Source organism: Engystomops pustulosus, chromosome 10, assembly GCF_040894005.1.
Source record: "Engystomops pustulosus chromosome 10, aEngPut4.maternal, whole genome shotgun sequence".
Classification (NCBI taxonomy): domain Eukaryota; kingdom Metazoa; phylum Chordata; class Amphibia; order Anura; family Leptodactylidae; genus Engystomops; species Engystomops pustulosus.
The window spans coordinates 58487149-58500663 of record NC_092420.1 but is presented as its reverse complement, the minus strand read 5'-3'; the positions used below and the strand labels follow the sequence as shown (position 1 = coordinate 58500663).

Genomic DNA, 13515 nt, shown 5'->3' with positions numbered 1-13515 from the left:
CCTTTTGTATGGTATTGGTGGTAGGTGAAAGGGTCTGTACTGCCATGGGTTAAATTGAGGAGTGGAGTACGGAGGATTTAAAAACCCACACCTAAGCGCTATTGCGCATGTCTGAGGAAGGAGGGTTCCCCTCCGAAACGTAACAGGACTCACCTGGCGCTTGTTGTCTCAGTGGAGCCATAGAAGATTGAGTGTGGACTGTACAATACCACTACGGCATACTACAACCGAAGAGGGGTGAAGTACCTATGCCTAATGTACTTGTATATAAGCTATTGAACGATAAAGCTGTTCTGCAAAAGAATTTACTGTGGTCTAGCATGCAATTATTGAATGTTGATTAGAAGGAAGGTGAGAGACTCCTTACGATAGACCAGTGTACACACTCAGGAGAAAAGAAGGAGCGATACATGTTTTAATGTTTTGGGGGATAATCATGGTAAAAAGACAACTTTACTAACACCGTTGCCTGTTTTGCGGGATAATCATGGTAAAAAGACAACTTTACAAACACCGTTGCCTGTTTTGGGGGATAATCATGGTAAAAAGACAACTTTACTAACACCGTTGCCTGTTTTGCGGGATAATCATGGTAAAAAGACAACTTTACAAACACCGTTGCCTGTTTTGGGGGATAAACATGGTAAAAAGACAACTTTACAAACACCGTTGCCTGTTTTGGGGATAATCATGGTAAAAAGACAACTTTACAAACACCGTTGCCTGTTTAGGGGGATAATCATGGTAAAAAGACAACTTTACAAACACCGTTGCCTGTTTTGGGGGATAATCATGGTAAAAAGACAACTTTACTAACACCGTTGCCTGTTTTGCTGGATAATCATGGTAAAAAGACAACTTTACAAACACCGTTGCCTGTTTTGGGGGATAATCATGGTAAAAAGACAACTTTACAAACACCGTTGCCTGTTTTGGGGATAATCATGGTAAAAAGACAACTTTACAAACACCGTTGCCTGTTTAGGGGGATAATCATGGTAAAAAGACAACTTTACAAACACCGTTGCCTGTTTTGGGGGATAATCATGGTAAAAAGACAACTTTACAAACACCGTTGCCTGTTTTGGGGATAATCATGGTAAAAAGACAACTTTACAAACACCATTGCCTGTTTTGGGGGATAATCATGGTAAAAAGACAACTTTACTAACACCGTTGCCTGTTTTGCGGGATAATCATGGTAAAAAGACAACTTTACAAACACCGTTGCCTGTTTTGGGGATAATCATGGTAAAAAGACAACTTTACAAACACCGTTGCCTGTTTTGGGGGATAATCATGGTAAAAAGACAACTTTACAAACACCGTTGCCTGTTTTGGGGATAATCATGGTAAAAAGACAACTTTACAAACACCGTTGCCTGTTTTGCGGGATAATCATGGTAAAAAGACAACTTTACAAACACCGTTGCCTGTTTTGGGGATAATCATGGTAAAAAGACAACTTTACAAACACCGTTGCCTGTTTTGGGGGATAATCATGGTAAAAAGACAACTGTACAAACACCGTTGCCTGTTTTGGGGATAATCATGGTAAAAAGACAACTTTACAAACACCGTTGCCTGTTTTGGGGGATAATCATGGTAAAAAGACAACTTTACTAACACCGTTGCCTGTTTTGCGGGATAATCATGGTAAAAAGGTAATTTTTTTTTTTTTTTTTTTGGTTCAAACATTTTTTTTTTTTTTTTTTTTTTTTAAACATTTTGATATTTTTTTGTTTTTTGTTTTTTTTTTATTTTTTTTACATTTTTACATTTTTTTTAAACAAAATCTTTTTAAATAACAAAAAAAAAAAATGGTTAACAACAAACTTAAGAACGAGGAGGGTGGAACAACCTTTCGAAATGGGCCATCAGAATGTCCATCTTTCGGTTGAGCAGCTCCATTTCATGGAGGAGCTGCTCACCGATGGACATCTGAAGACCCTCGGCCACTGCTGTGGATGCTACCTCTGGTGGCTGGACCTCTTCCTGTGGGTCTTCCACTGGTTCCAGCACCAGGGTAACCATCTCCTCCTCCGGAGCCACAGCAAGATCCTGTAAAAAAAAAAAATATATATATAAATTAATTCTAATTACAAATTAATTTGTATATATTAAATTTTCAACATCTTAGATTCCTAAAAGGATGCCAGTCTTTACCTCTTGGCCAGGTGGCACAGGGCTTGGTGGAGGGGGAGAGTCGTCCCCAACATCCACCACAACAGCAGCAGCAACAGAAGCAGAAGAAGAGGCCCCTTCTACGGCCGGTGCCCTCTCCCGTCCGGCTAGAAAGAAAAAGAGAAATCATCAAAAAATGCACAGACATGTCATTACTTAGAGAACCAAGTTGTATCTTCTAACCTTTTGCAGAGCGGTTCCGGCTTCGGACTCGCTCCAAAAATCGCTCCTCACGGACCTTTATGTCCGAGAACCGCTTCTGCAACTGTCGGACGGAATGGTACCGGCCGTATTTCTCGAGCAGATGGGCTTGGACCTGCTCCATGATTTTGGTCTTAGCTTTATAGCTACCAGTCTCACGGAGCAGGTCGTAGCCCCGCTCGTCGCAGATGGTTATCAAAGCGACGAGCTCTGCTCGATCAAAAGGGGCGCTCTTCTTCTGCTTTCTCTTGCCGCTGCTGGTGCCTGCCTGGCTTTCATCTGTAAAATACAAGAACGCAAGATATTTGTTATTTTTACCAATATGAAATTCAAAAATTATTTATGATAGATTTGTTTCAAAGATTTGCATTGGGTTTACCCTGATCTTGTTGTGCTCGGAATTTGTGTTGCCTTTCACATGTCTGGCGTCTTCGACCTTCTTCTCATGGTGTGTTTTCATAGTCTTTGCATTGTGTATTAACCCCTTAAGGACGCAGCCATTTTACAGCTTAAGGCTACATTCACACGACTGTATGGGGGACGTATATACGGCCGATATACGTCCCCCATAGACGGCAATGGGCGCATGGCGCACTACGGGAGCGGTACGGTGCAGCACACGTGCGGCACCATACCGCTTCGTACCCCAGAAAAAAATAGGACCTGTCCTATCTTTCTCCGTAGTACGGCGCCGTGCACCATTACTTCCTATATAGAGGGGCGGGGGGGAGCTGCGCTCACCTCCTCCTCCTCTCCCCGTGCACTGCCGTTGCCCGCTACGGTACGGTACGGGCGGGCAACAGCAGTGTGAATCTAGCCTAAGGCTCAGCCCGATTTTTGGGATTGTGATATGGTTTGCTTTATATGGTTATAACTTTTGAACACTTTTACTAATCTAAACGATTCCACACATCTTGTACTTCATTTTAGTGGTAAATGTTGGCTGATATTTTTTGCTTTGATTTCCCAAAAAAATGTCACAAATTGGAGTTTTGGGATAAATGTGACCTTGTCAAAATTTAGAATCATTGCATTTTCATGCAGATGATTTTCAACCTAAATAAGTTGCAGAATAACATTTCCAATCGTCTTATTTACATTTGCATTAATTAAAAAAATGTCTCGATAATTATTTTTGATGTTGCGCAGCTTACAAATATATATATTTTTTGTTAAATTTGGAATTTTGTGGATAAATAGTGTTTTCACTGAATTGTAATATTTTTAGCATCTAAACCCCATATATAACAAACCCATTTTCAAATCTGCACCCCTCATGATATCAGAAGCAGCATTTACGAAGATTGTTAACTCCTTGAGATCTTCCTAGTAATTGAATCCAAATGGGTGTGAAATTTTGAATGGTCAATTTTTGTTGCTTATATGTTCATTTAGGCCTAAAATTTACACATTTCAAAAAGATAAAAAGCAAAAACCCACCCTAAAATGTGTTCAACAATTTCTCCAGAGTGCAGAGACCCCCCACATGTGGACATTACTTGTGTTATGGGGGCACAGCGAGGCACAGAAGGGAAGGAGCACCCTGCAGCTGCCAGGATTTTAGTTTTCTCGTTGCCCCCTTTTGAAGGCTATAAAATTTTTGCTTTTACGTTATTAGGGCCATGTGACGGCATTTTTTTTGCGAGATGAGATGCTTTTTCCAGTGTTACCATTTTGTGGTTGGTATCTCCTATTGTAGTAAATTTTTAACTTGTTTTGAGGTCATGAGTAGAAAAGAATCAATTCTGTACTGGATTAGTTAACAAAAAATTTTTTTGGTTCACCGTATAGCCTAATAATCCTGTTATCTTTATTCTATGGGTCGATACGATTACGGGGATACCAGACATGAATATTTTTTCTTATGTTTTAATAAATTTGGAAAATAAAATGCTAATGTGTTGTAAAATCTATCATTTTTGTATCGCCGTCTTCAAAGTGGCATACACAGCTGGTTGATGGCTTGTTTTTTGCGGGACATGTTGTACTTTGCAACAGTATCATTCTGGACTACATATGTTTTGTTGATCACTTTATATTGCATTTTTAGTGGGATATAATAGGTAAAATCCGAATTTTTTGTGGGTTTGTAATTTTTTGATTTATGGCGTTCATCATATGGGTCCAATAGTTATTTTGTTTTATTCTATGGATTGTTACGGACGCGGTGATACTATATATGTGGGGTTTGTGTTATGATTTTGACTTTTTTGAGCGTAATTTGTATCTTTATATGTTTTTGGCCTTATGGCCATTTTTATTGATTTGTTAAATTTTTTTTTCATGAAAAACATTTTCTTTTCCTTTTTTTTTTCTTGATCCACCACGGGACATGACCAAGCAATCATCTGATTGCTTGGTCATGATAATACCCTGCAATACTCATGTATTGCAGAGTATTAGCAGTGTCTGCCTATGCAGATGCATAGGCTGACACTTTGCCTTTAAGATGACGTCACAGACGCCATCTTAAAGGCCCTGCCTTCAGGCTTCTCTGGGGTCCCGATCGGACCCCAGAGGTGCCATAGCAGCGATTGGCGCACCCCAAAACATCGCTGGGGCGCCGATAGTGGGGTAAAGAACCCCGGAAGGCATGTTAAATGGTGCGGTCGCGTCATTTAACGGAATAAACAACCACGATTGGAGCCCACTCCGACCGCGGGTGTTAGCTGTGGATGTCAGCGGTAGATTAACGCTGACATCCCGCAACCCCCGATGGCGGTTTGGCTCCTGTGCAGAGCTGAACCGGCATCATCTCAGTGCAGTACAGCTACCGTGCAGAGCGCTAAGGGCTTCAACTAAATGCATGTGTATTGGCCAAAAACGGAATCACACGGTGCAGTTGGACAGCGCTAGTCCTGCGTTTAAAAGTGCATGGTTTTGGGCCTCACAAAAAAAAAACATTAGTGTGTCCAGTGTAACGCATGTGATTGCTTAACCAGTAGATGCCTTTCAATGCATATGAAAATGTGTCCAGCCCAGGGTGCGCCCCCATTGCGCTAGCACTGCACTTCAAAGCGTAGCTAGTGACGCATGCGCCCATGACCTCATACTTTGATGTAAATGTTTATATTTTGGTGATGACACATAAAAACCTTTTTTGCAGTAAAAATCATTTTTTCATTTTCTTTTATGTAATACTGTGATTTTGAATATAAAACACCCTAATTGAAAACTCTGTGTGAACATTGCATTTCTAGGTTTATTTTGGAGTTATATAAAATGTATTGAGCGCTTTACCTGAGGATGTGGCCATCTTGCTTTTCGAAAGGTTGTTCCCTCCTCGTTCACGACAATATAGATCTACGTGAAGGGATTAGAAGTTATGATGTTAAACTCATGTAATTCTGACGATGCGATCCCCCTGCAACATGTGCTGTGCCATTAGCTTGTGTTTCTTCACTGTCCTTTACATTGCCCTGTATATCCACCCTTCTTATCTCTCTTTTTGGGCTTTTTCCACTCTTTTTGCCTTGTTTTGGGTGTATTTTGTGTTGTTTTGGGTACTTACAATTCTGAGTATTGTTCCCTGGCTGCTGTGCACGGTATCTGCTGTAGTTGCAGGTGTGGCTTCTATTTATGACGCTGCTGCTGGCGTCAGATTTTCAATATATTCGCGCCACAATCCGCCGTGCATGCGCCACAAATTCAAGGATAGAACCAGGAAAATGGCGAAAGCGCGCGACACAATCTGACGTGCCGTGCGCCTCAATTTGAATAGCGCGCGACACAAAGGGGACGCGCATATTTAAGCGCGAAAACACAGGGGGGAAAGCCCGTGCGACAGTATTCAAACCGCGACACAAAAAGTGTCGCATGAGTAAACTGATTGCTATTATGCTTGTTGAAACAAGGTAAAGGTGTGTGCGACACAATTTAGGGAAAAAATATAAAATGGTTTCCAAAAAAAAAACAAAATGGAGAGAGTTAGGAGTCAAGGGTTCTGAAGGAGATTGGAAAAGTTGACTGGTGATCGTGCACAATAAATCCATTGAAATTTTGCTAAAAGGTAAGTACATGTTCAATTCTAAATTTCAAAAAAGGCTTGATTTGGGAAAAAATAACAATCCAATTTGTAAAACAGGAGTGGAGATTGGTGGTAATAAGAAGACAAACACTCGTCAAAAAAGCATTTGCAAAGGTAAGTCACACTTTAAAATGCAAATTTGAAAAAACTTTAAAAAAATTTGAAGAGAGGCCCAGGAAAAACTAAAAATGTGTTTAGTATTTACCACAAATTGGGATTAAACAAATTCGTAGTGTAAATTAAAATTACTCACAAAGTAACAGACCTTATCTGACCAATCTGCCAATATGAGCATAAAAAAAAAAATATTCCATATTCTTTCTTCTAGGACAATGGATATGCTTCCGATCGTCTACGTGGCCATTCAAAATGACCGGATCATGGCTAGACAGCGCAGACGGAGGCAGAGGAGGCGTCCTCGAGTGTTCCGTCCTCGTGTGTCCTTTTCAGATTTTACGGACGCGGAGGTGTATCAGCAGTTTCGGCTGGATAGAGCTTCAATCCTAAGCCTCTATGAGAAGCTTGAAGTAGCCATCGGGGCAAAAACCGGACGGTCACATGCAGTGCCTGGACTCACCAAGATGGTCTCGGCCATCTATTATATGGCTAACGCATCCTTCCAGCACTGCATTGCTGAGCGTTTTGGTTTTTCGCAACCAACCTTCAGCCGTTTTTTCCACGAGGTAGTGGATGAGCTGTTTAAGCTCTGTACACAGTACATCTCCTTCCCCAAAACTGCTGATGCCATCCGGAGGACGCAAGCGGAGTTTGAGCAAGTAGCGGGGATGCCCAAAGTGATCGGGCTAATCGACTGCACACATGTGGCGTTGGTGCCTCCTGCGGCCAATGAATATCGGTACCGCAATAGAAAAATGTTTAGATCTATTAATGTGCAGGTCACCGTGGACCCCAATAACATCATCACTAATGTGGTCGCAAAGTACCCTGGCTCGACACACGATTCCTTTATCTTTGAGAACTGTGCCCTCAATCGCCGGCTCCAGAGTGAATTGTACAGGGACGCCTTTCTGCTTGGTAAGTGAATGTGAATGCTCTTTCAATTACTAAACACTTAAAATGTGGTCATGCTCCATAAGGTCTGTCTTTAATTATGCTTTTCATAAACTGAGAAGAGTTTTGTTTACAGTATTGCCTTTTTTTCAAAAGTTTACATAATGTAAACAAAAATGTTAACACATACAAATGAAAAAACCCAAAAAAAAAAGGCAAAATAATTTAAACAAAACACATTCTCAGCATATGAAATTAATTGGACGAAACCGGCGTTAAGAGAGAGTGAACAAAGGAAAAAAAAGTGCGGGGTTAAGCCTAATTTACAAATACATACTGAGGGGTATCAGTTACAAACACCTACTTTGTCCATGGACATGTGACTGAACTGGTAAACCTCACAATCTAAAGGGGTTTTCCCACAAAATAAAGTTTAGCCCTATCCACTGGATAGGACCTAACTCCATGATCAGTGCTGAGACCCCCACATATTGCATAAACAATGGAGCCCTCGCCGCTCAGTCAGACTAATGGAGCAGATGGCTGAACATGACTGTTTTGCTCAATTAATCTCTATGGAGGTGAGTGATCTTGCCGAGCACAGCGCTCACCAATCTCTGTCAGCTCCATAGAGATTAATGGAGCTGAATGGGCATGCACGGCCATCTGCTCCATTAGTCATTTTTGCAGTCTGTGGGGGTCTCAGCACTGATCATGAAGTTAGGCACTATCTCATGGATACGGCTTAACTTTCGTTTGTTGGAAAACCCCTTTAACTACCATCATGTTTTGTGAAAAATATTGTTGAAAAAGAAGACATCCCCAAATGCAAATAACTTGCATTATTGTCACTGATAAACCAAGCAGATTCCAAGCAAAAAACGGATATTGTGAGGATAATCCAAAAATGTCAGTCTAAGCTCGGACTAAGGCTCCATTCACACTACTGTATGGGGGACATATGTACAGCTGCAAACTTACGGCCATACATATGTCCCCATAGATGGCAATGGCTGCACAGAGCAATATGGTGCAGCACACATGCAACACCGTACATGGGGGGGGGGGGGAAGCTAACACATGTCCTATGTTTCCCTGTGTTACGGGCAGCCCCCATGCATTGCTATGGAGAGCGGTCACCCCTCCTCCTCTCCATTACACGGAGCACACGGACGCCCGGCAGGCAGATGTTTGTGTGAATGCTGCCTCATTTTTGAAATTAAGCTAATTAGCTTTACTTTGTCCTGTTTTTAGGTGATAATGGCTACAAATTATTGCCATGGTTGATGACACCATATTTGCGGCCAAGTACCCCTAAGGAGAGGAGATTCAACCGAGCACATCGAAGAACCAGAAGTGCCATTGAGAGGACCTTTGGAATTCTCAAGAGTCGGTTCCGCTGCCTGGATTTTTCAGGGGGGGCTATGCTCTACAAACCCCCCATTGTGTGCAAGGTCATTATAGTCTGTTGCATGTTACACAACATTGCGACAGCCAACAGGCTAGAAATTGACCTTGCAACAGATTTAACTGAGCATATAGAGCATCAGGGGGATGTGTCTGCTCAACCCACCAATAGAGCGGGACAACTAAGGCGCATGCAAGTCACTGAGATTTACTTTTAAAGTGATCTGCCAGTTACCATTTTTTTTTGTTATGCCTTAATGTCTGTATATTTAGAATTGCATTAAAGTAAATGCAATGTCAAATTGTATCCATGCTTTTCATTCTTTAGTACAATAATTTCAGCTCAGAGGAAGACAAAGTAGATTAAAAATTTATTTGTCATTTTTGATCAAAATAAAGAAAACAAAAATAAATAAAGTAAAAAAAACAAAAAAAAAAAAAAGAAAATTACGGTTTGGAAGAACGTGATGAACGACGGACAGGCCCCTTCCCCCTTTTTGCCTGCCGCCGCGTCACCACAGAACTCCCAGATGTGCCCGGTGGATTTGAAGCCGAGGATCTAAGTTCCTCCTTGACCGAAAGTAGGAACGTGGCTTCAGGGGAAGGGCCCAGGACCACTGGAGAGGGATCCAGTGCACCTGCCAGCGATGGTGCGTAACTGCACCCCGAATCCTGATCAGTTGGAAGCTGAATCGGGGATTCGGGGGCAGGGCTGGCCTGTGTCACTGGATCCCCACCAGTGGGGACCTGGGGTGGGGAGAATGGAGGGACACTCACACTCCCCCCCTGAGCCGCAGTTCCTTGGTGGATGAGGAGTTCCAGAATATTGATGAGAGCTCTGAAATCTCGACTAATAAGCTGGAACCCCTCCTCCACCATCCGGCCATGCCTTCGGAGTTCCTGCTGAATTAGGCCCATCGCTTCCAGGCTTTTATCCATATAGCTGGAAAATATGCAAAGTGTGATGGGCCTATCTTCAGCAGGCACCGCTTCAGGAGCCTCATCCCCACTGGACCCACCAAGTGATACGACTGCAGGAGGAGTGGCTGGCGAAGCACATGGAGGTCCGGGTGCAGCCTCATTTGCTGGTGGTGGTGCAGCCTGCGGTGCCGTGGGTGGAGCAGCCCTCCCTGTTGATAAAACAAAGTAAATTACAATTCAAAAACTATAGAGTGCTGTAACCTTAAATTAAAAATGATAGCCACACTTAAATGGAAGCTACCTCAACGAATCTACCGAGAAAGGTAGAACAGGTGGGAGGTGGATGTATAGTACATGTTGAAAGCACTTTTTCGAGCTAATCCTCCCATCCACCATTTTTATTTTAAAATCTTTATGGCCCTATTCTGTATTTTTTGATAAGCGGCTACTGGGGCGTGGAGTAGCCGGACATGAGGCAAGATGTCATGCCTACTCCACGCCCCAGTAGCCTCACTGCTCCTCCTAACCTGACATCATCGGTGCGCAGCTCCTCATAGCTTGTCTTATGTGAAGGTTTGGGGCACGGGACAGGGGAGTATGCTATGCTCAACTAATACCAAACACGATTCCCACTGCCAACAATGTATCCTATAGGCACAGTAATTATAATTTCAACCTAGCTATGCTCACCAACTTATACTATGAACAATTACACAGATGGCAATTTATTTTATATGATTAGACATATGTTCCACAACCCTTTAGGCAACGAGCATGGCCAACAGCCCCCTAGTGCACAAGCATGGCCCCCTACCCCCTTTTTTTTGTGTGTGTTTTTTGTTGTCTTCAAGGACCGGGCCTGCTGTGGACTACTTTGGATTCAGTGGACTCCGACGAGGACCTGTAAATAAATATTGATTAAAATGGCTGACGAGGGTGTGTCTGGCTTTCTTTTAATAAAATATATTTATACAATGATGTGTTTGTGTCATTCTGTATAATTAGCCATAGTAGTGGTGCTGTTTAGTTTTCATGCCTTAGTCATGAGCACTGTCCTTACTTTAAAATGGCCATTTTTGTTTTGGCCAAATTTACAGTAACACAGATTAAATTACCCCGGTACCCACCGCCACCAGGGGTGCCGGGAAGAGCCGGGTACAAACCAGCACCTGGCCATCTAAAGATGGTCAGGTTCTGGGGCTGCTGCAGGCTGTTATTGTTGCGCTGGAATAGCCCCCTAACAGAGGGATATCCCAGATCAGTAATGGCAGGCTGCTGCTGCTTTTTTTTATCTGGCTGATGTTAAAAATCAGGTGAGCCCCACATCAATATCTTAAATTTTGTGTAAATTTTCACGAAAAAAAAATGACGTGGATTCCCCCCAATTTTTAAAACCAGCAATATACAAAAAGCAGCGGCAGCAGGCTGCCATTAATGAGCTTGGAAAGCACACTGTTAGGGGGCTATTCCAGTGCAACAATAACCGCCTGCAGCCGCCCCAGCACCTGACCATCTTTAGATGGTCAGGTGCTGGTTTGTACCTGGCTCTTCCCGGCACCCCTGGTGGCGGTGGGTACCGGGGTAATTTAATCTGCGTTACTGTAAATTTGGCCCAAACAAAAATGAACATTTTACAATAAGTTCAGGCCTTAGTAATGAGCACTGTCAACTAAACAGCACCACTACTATGGCTAATTATACAGAATGACACAAACACATCATTGTAAAAATATATTTTATAGAAAGAAAACCAGACACACCCTCGTCAGCCATTTAAATCAATATTTATTTACAGGTCCTCGCTGGAGTCCACCAAATCCAAAGTAGTCCACAGCAGGCCCGGTCCTGTAAGACACAGAGAAGGGGGGGGGGGAAAGAAAGAGGGGGGGAAGGGGGGCCCTGCTCGTTGCCCAGGGGGCGGGGGGCCCTTGCTCGTTGCCCAGGGGGGGGGGCCCTTGCTCGTTGCCCAGGGGGGGGGGGCCCAGCAGGCAAACATATATGCCTAATCCCATAAAATACATTGGTGGCAGTGGCATCGTTGTTGGTATTAGTTGGTGAGCAGAGCAGACACACCTGTCCCGTGCCACGAACCTTCAGATATGAGAATGAATGCAATCTGCATAGGTAGACTATGCAGAGCGCAGGCACGTGGCTGTGCAATCTTGGGAACAAAGCCAAAGCTACTGCGCATGCGGAGTACTCCGGCTTCTCGGACAAGAGCGCGCAGCTACGAGGAGCTACGTGCCAATGATGTCAGGTTAGGAGGAGTAAAGAGGCTACTGGGGCGTGGAGTAGCCGCAATGTGTAGCCTCATGTCTGGCTACTCCACGCCCCAGTAGCCGCTTACAAAAAGGATTGCAAAATATTTATGGAAAGTGAAACCAAACATTAGTATTAGAGACATAAAATAAAAACGCACATACCAACATCAAGATTATCGGTGTCAAAATCCCCGATCCCTTCAGTTTGATCGGGGTGTATGGTCTCACTAATCTTCTGCTCCACCCACGACATCCGCATGGCCACACTAGGGCCACCACCCGTCCTCCGAGCTGACTCTTTGTGCTTCGCCAGCTTGGCCTTCAGCCTCCTCCTGCAGTGATACCACTTCTTGCGGACCTCAGGAACGGAACGATATTCCACTCCTGCAAAGTTGAAAACAAAAGAAAAAAAAAAAAAACATTATACAAAGGCCACTCACCTTCAAGATTTAAAATCCAAGTGAGCATAAAAAATTTCAAATACTATTCAAAGTGCAATTTTTACCTAGGCCATTGATCCGCACTGTGATCCCCTGCCAAATGTGGTGTTTGGCTGACAGGGGAATTGAGTCGGCCAGCCGGCCAAAAAGATGATCATAATTTTGTGTCACCTGGAAAAGACAAAAGCCACCAAAAAAAAAAAAAAAAACATTCATTAAAAACACTCTGCAACGGTGGGTAAAGAGTAGAACAGGACACCAACAGTATAAATAAGTAAAAAAAATGTAACAATACCTCCTCAACCAATATTTCCGTTTCACGTTCCGTGAAACGTGCCTTCTTTGCCCGGCCAGGCTCCTCCTCATCTTCAGCACCAGAGCCCCCAGTATCCATATCCCCGGCAGCTGGTGGTCTGTGATCCCCAGGAGCAGCGGACGGAGCAGAGGACGGAGCAGCGGACGGACCAGCAGCCGGAGCAGCGGATGCTGGGGCCACAGATGTTGGGGGGGGCTTGACGATTCTCCGCTTCCATCTCCCGTGCTCCGCGGATGGCATACTCGTACACCTGGGGACACTGCTGCCGGAGTAGCTCCATAAAAATGGCACTGGGAGCATCTGGTGCTGCTGTGGACTGCTCTGGACGCCCAGCCATGATAGATACCAGCTGTGCAATTAGCCTCGCTGTGCACTATTTATGCTTAAATTTTGTGGCGCAACTCATGCGCCACATTTATCACGCGTGCGACACAATTAGTGAATGGGCGCATATCCCATTCTAGTCGGAGGGACGCACTTTTTATGCATTCAAATTCGAACTTAGTAAATGTGCCCCAGTATTGTCACTTAATGCACACAACAATGTCACAGATTGGGCATAATGCGCACACCAATGTCACAAAATGCTCAAAGCAATGTCACAGATTGGGCATAATGCACATAGCAATGTCACAAAATGCACACAGCAATTTAACAAAATGCACACGGTAATGTCAAAAATGCACACAGCAATGTCACAAAATACACACAGCAATGTCACATAATGCACATGGCAATGTCCCAGAA

At 43.5% G+C, this 13515-nt stretch overlaps 1 protein-coding gene across 1 annotated transcript; it reads right to left on the bottom strand.

The window, feature by feature from the left end:
• Positions 1 to 9277: 9277 nt before the first annotated feature.
• LOC140105215 (uncharacterized) lies at positions 9278 to 13008 on the bottom strand. Its single transcript, XM_072129168.1, has 4 exons — positions 12748 to 13008; positions 12518 to 12623; positions 12175 to 12396; positions 9278 to 9960 (listed from the first exon to the last, which is right to left on the bottom strand). Exons 1-4 carry the CDS (start codon positions 13006 to 13008, stop codon positions 9278 to 9280), a joined length of 1272 nt encoding a protein of 423 aa, XP_071985269.1.
• Positions 13009 to 13515: the final 507 nt, after the last annotated feature.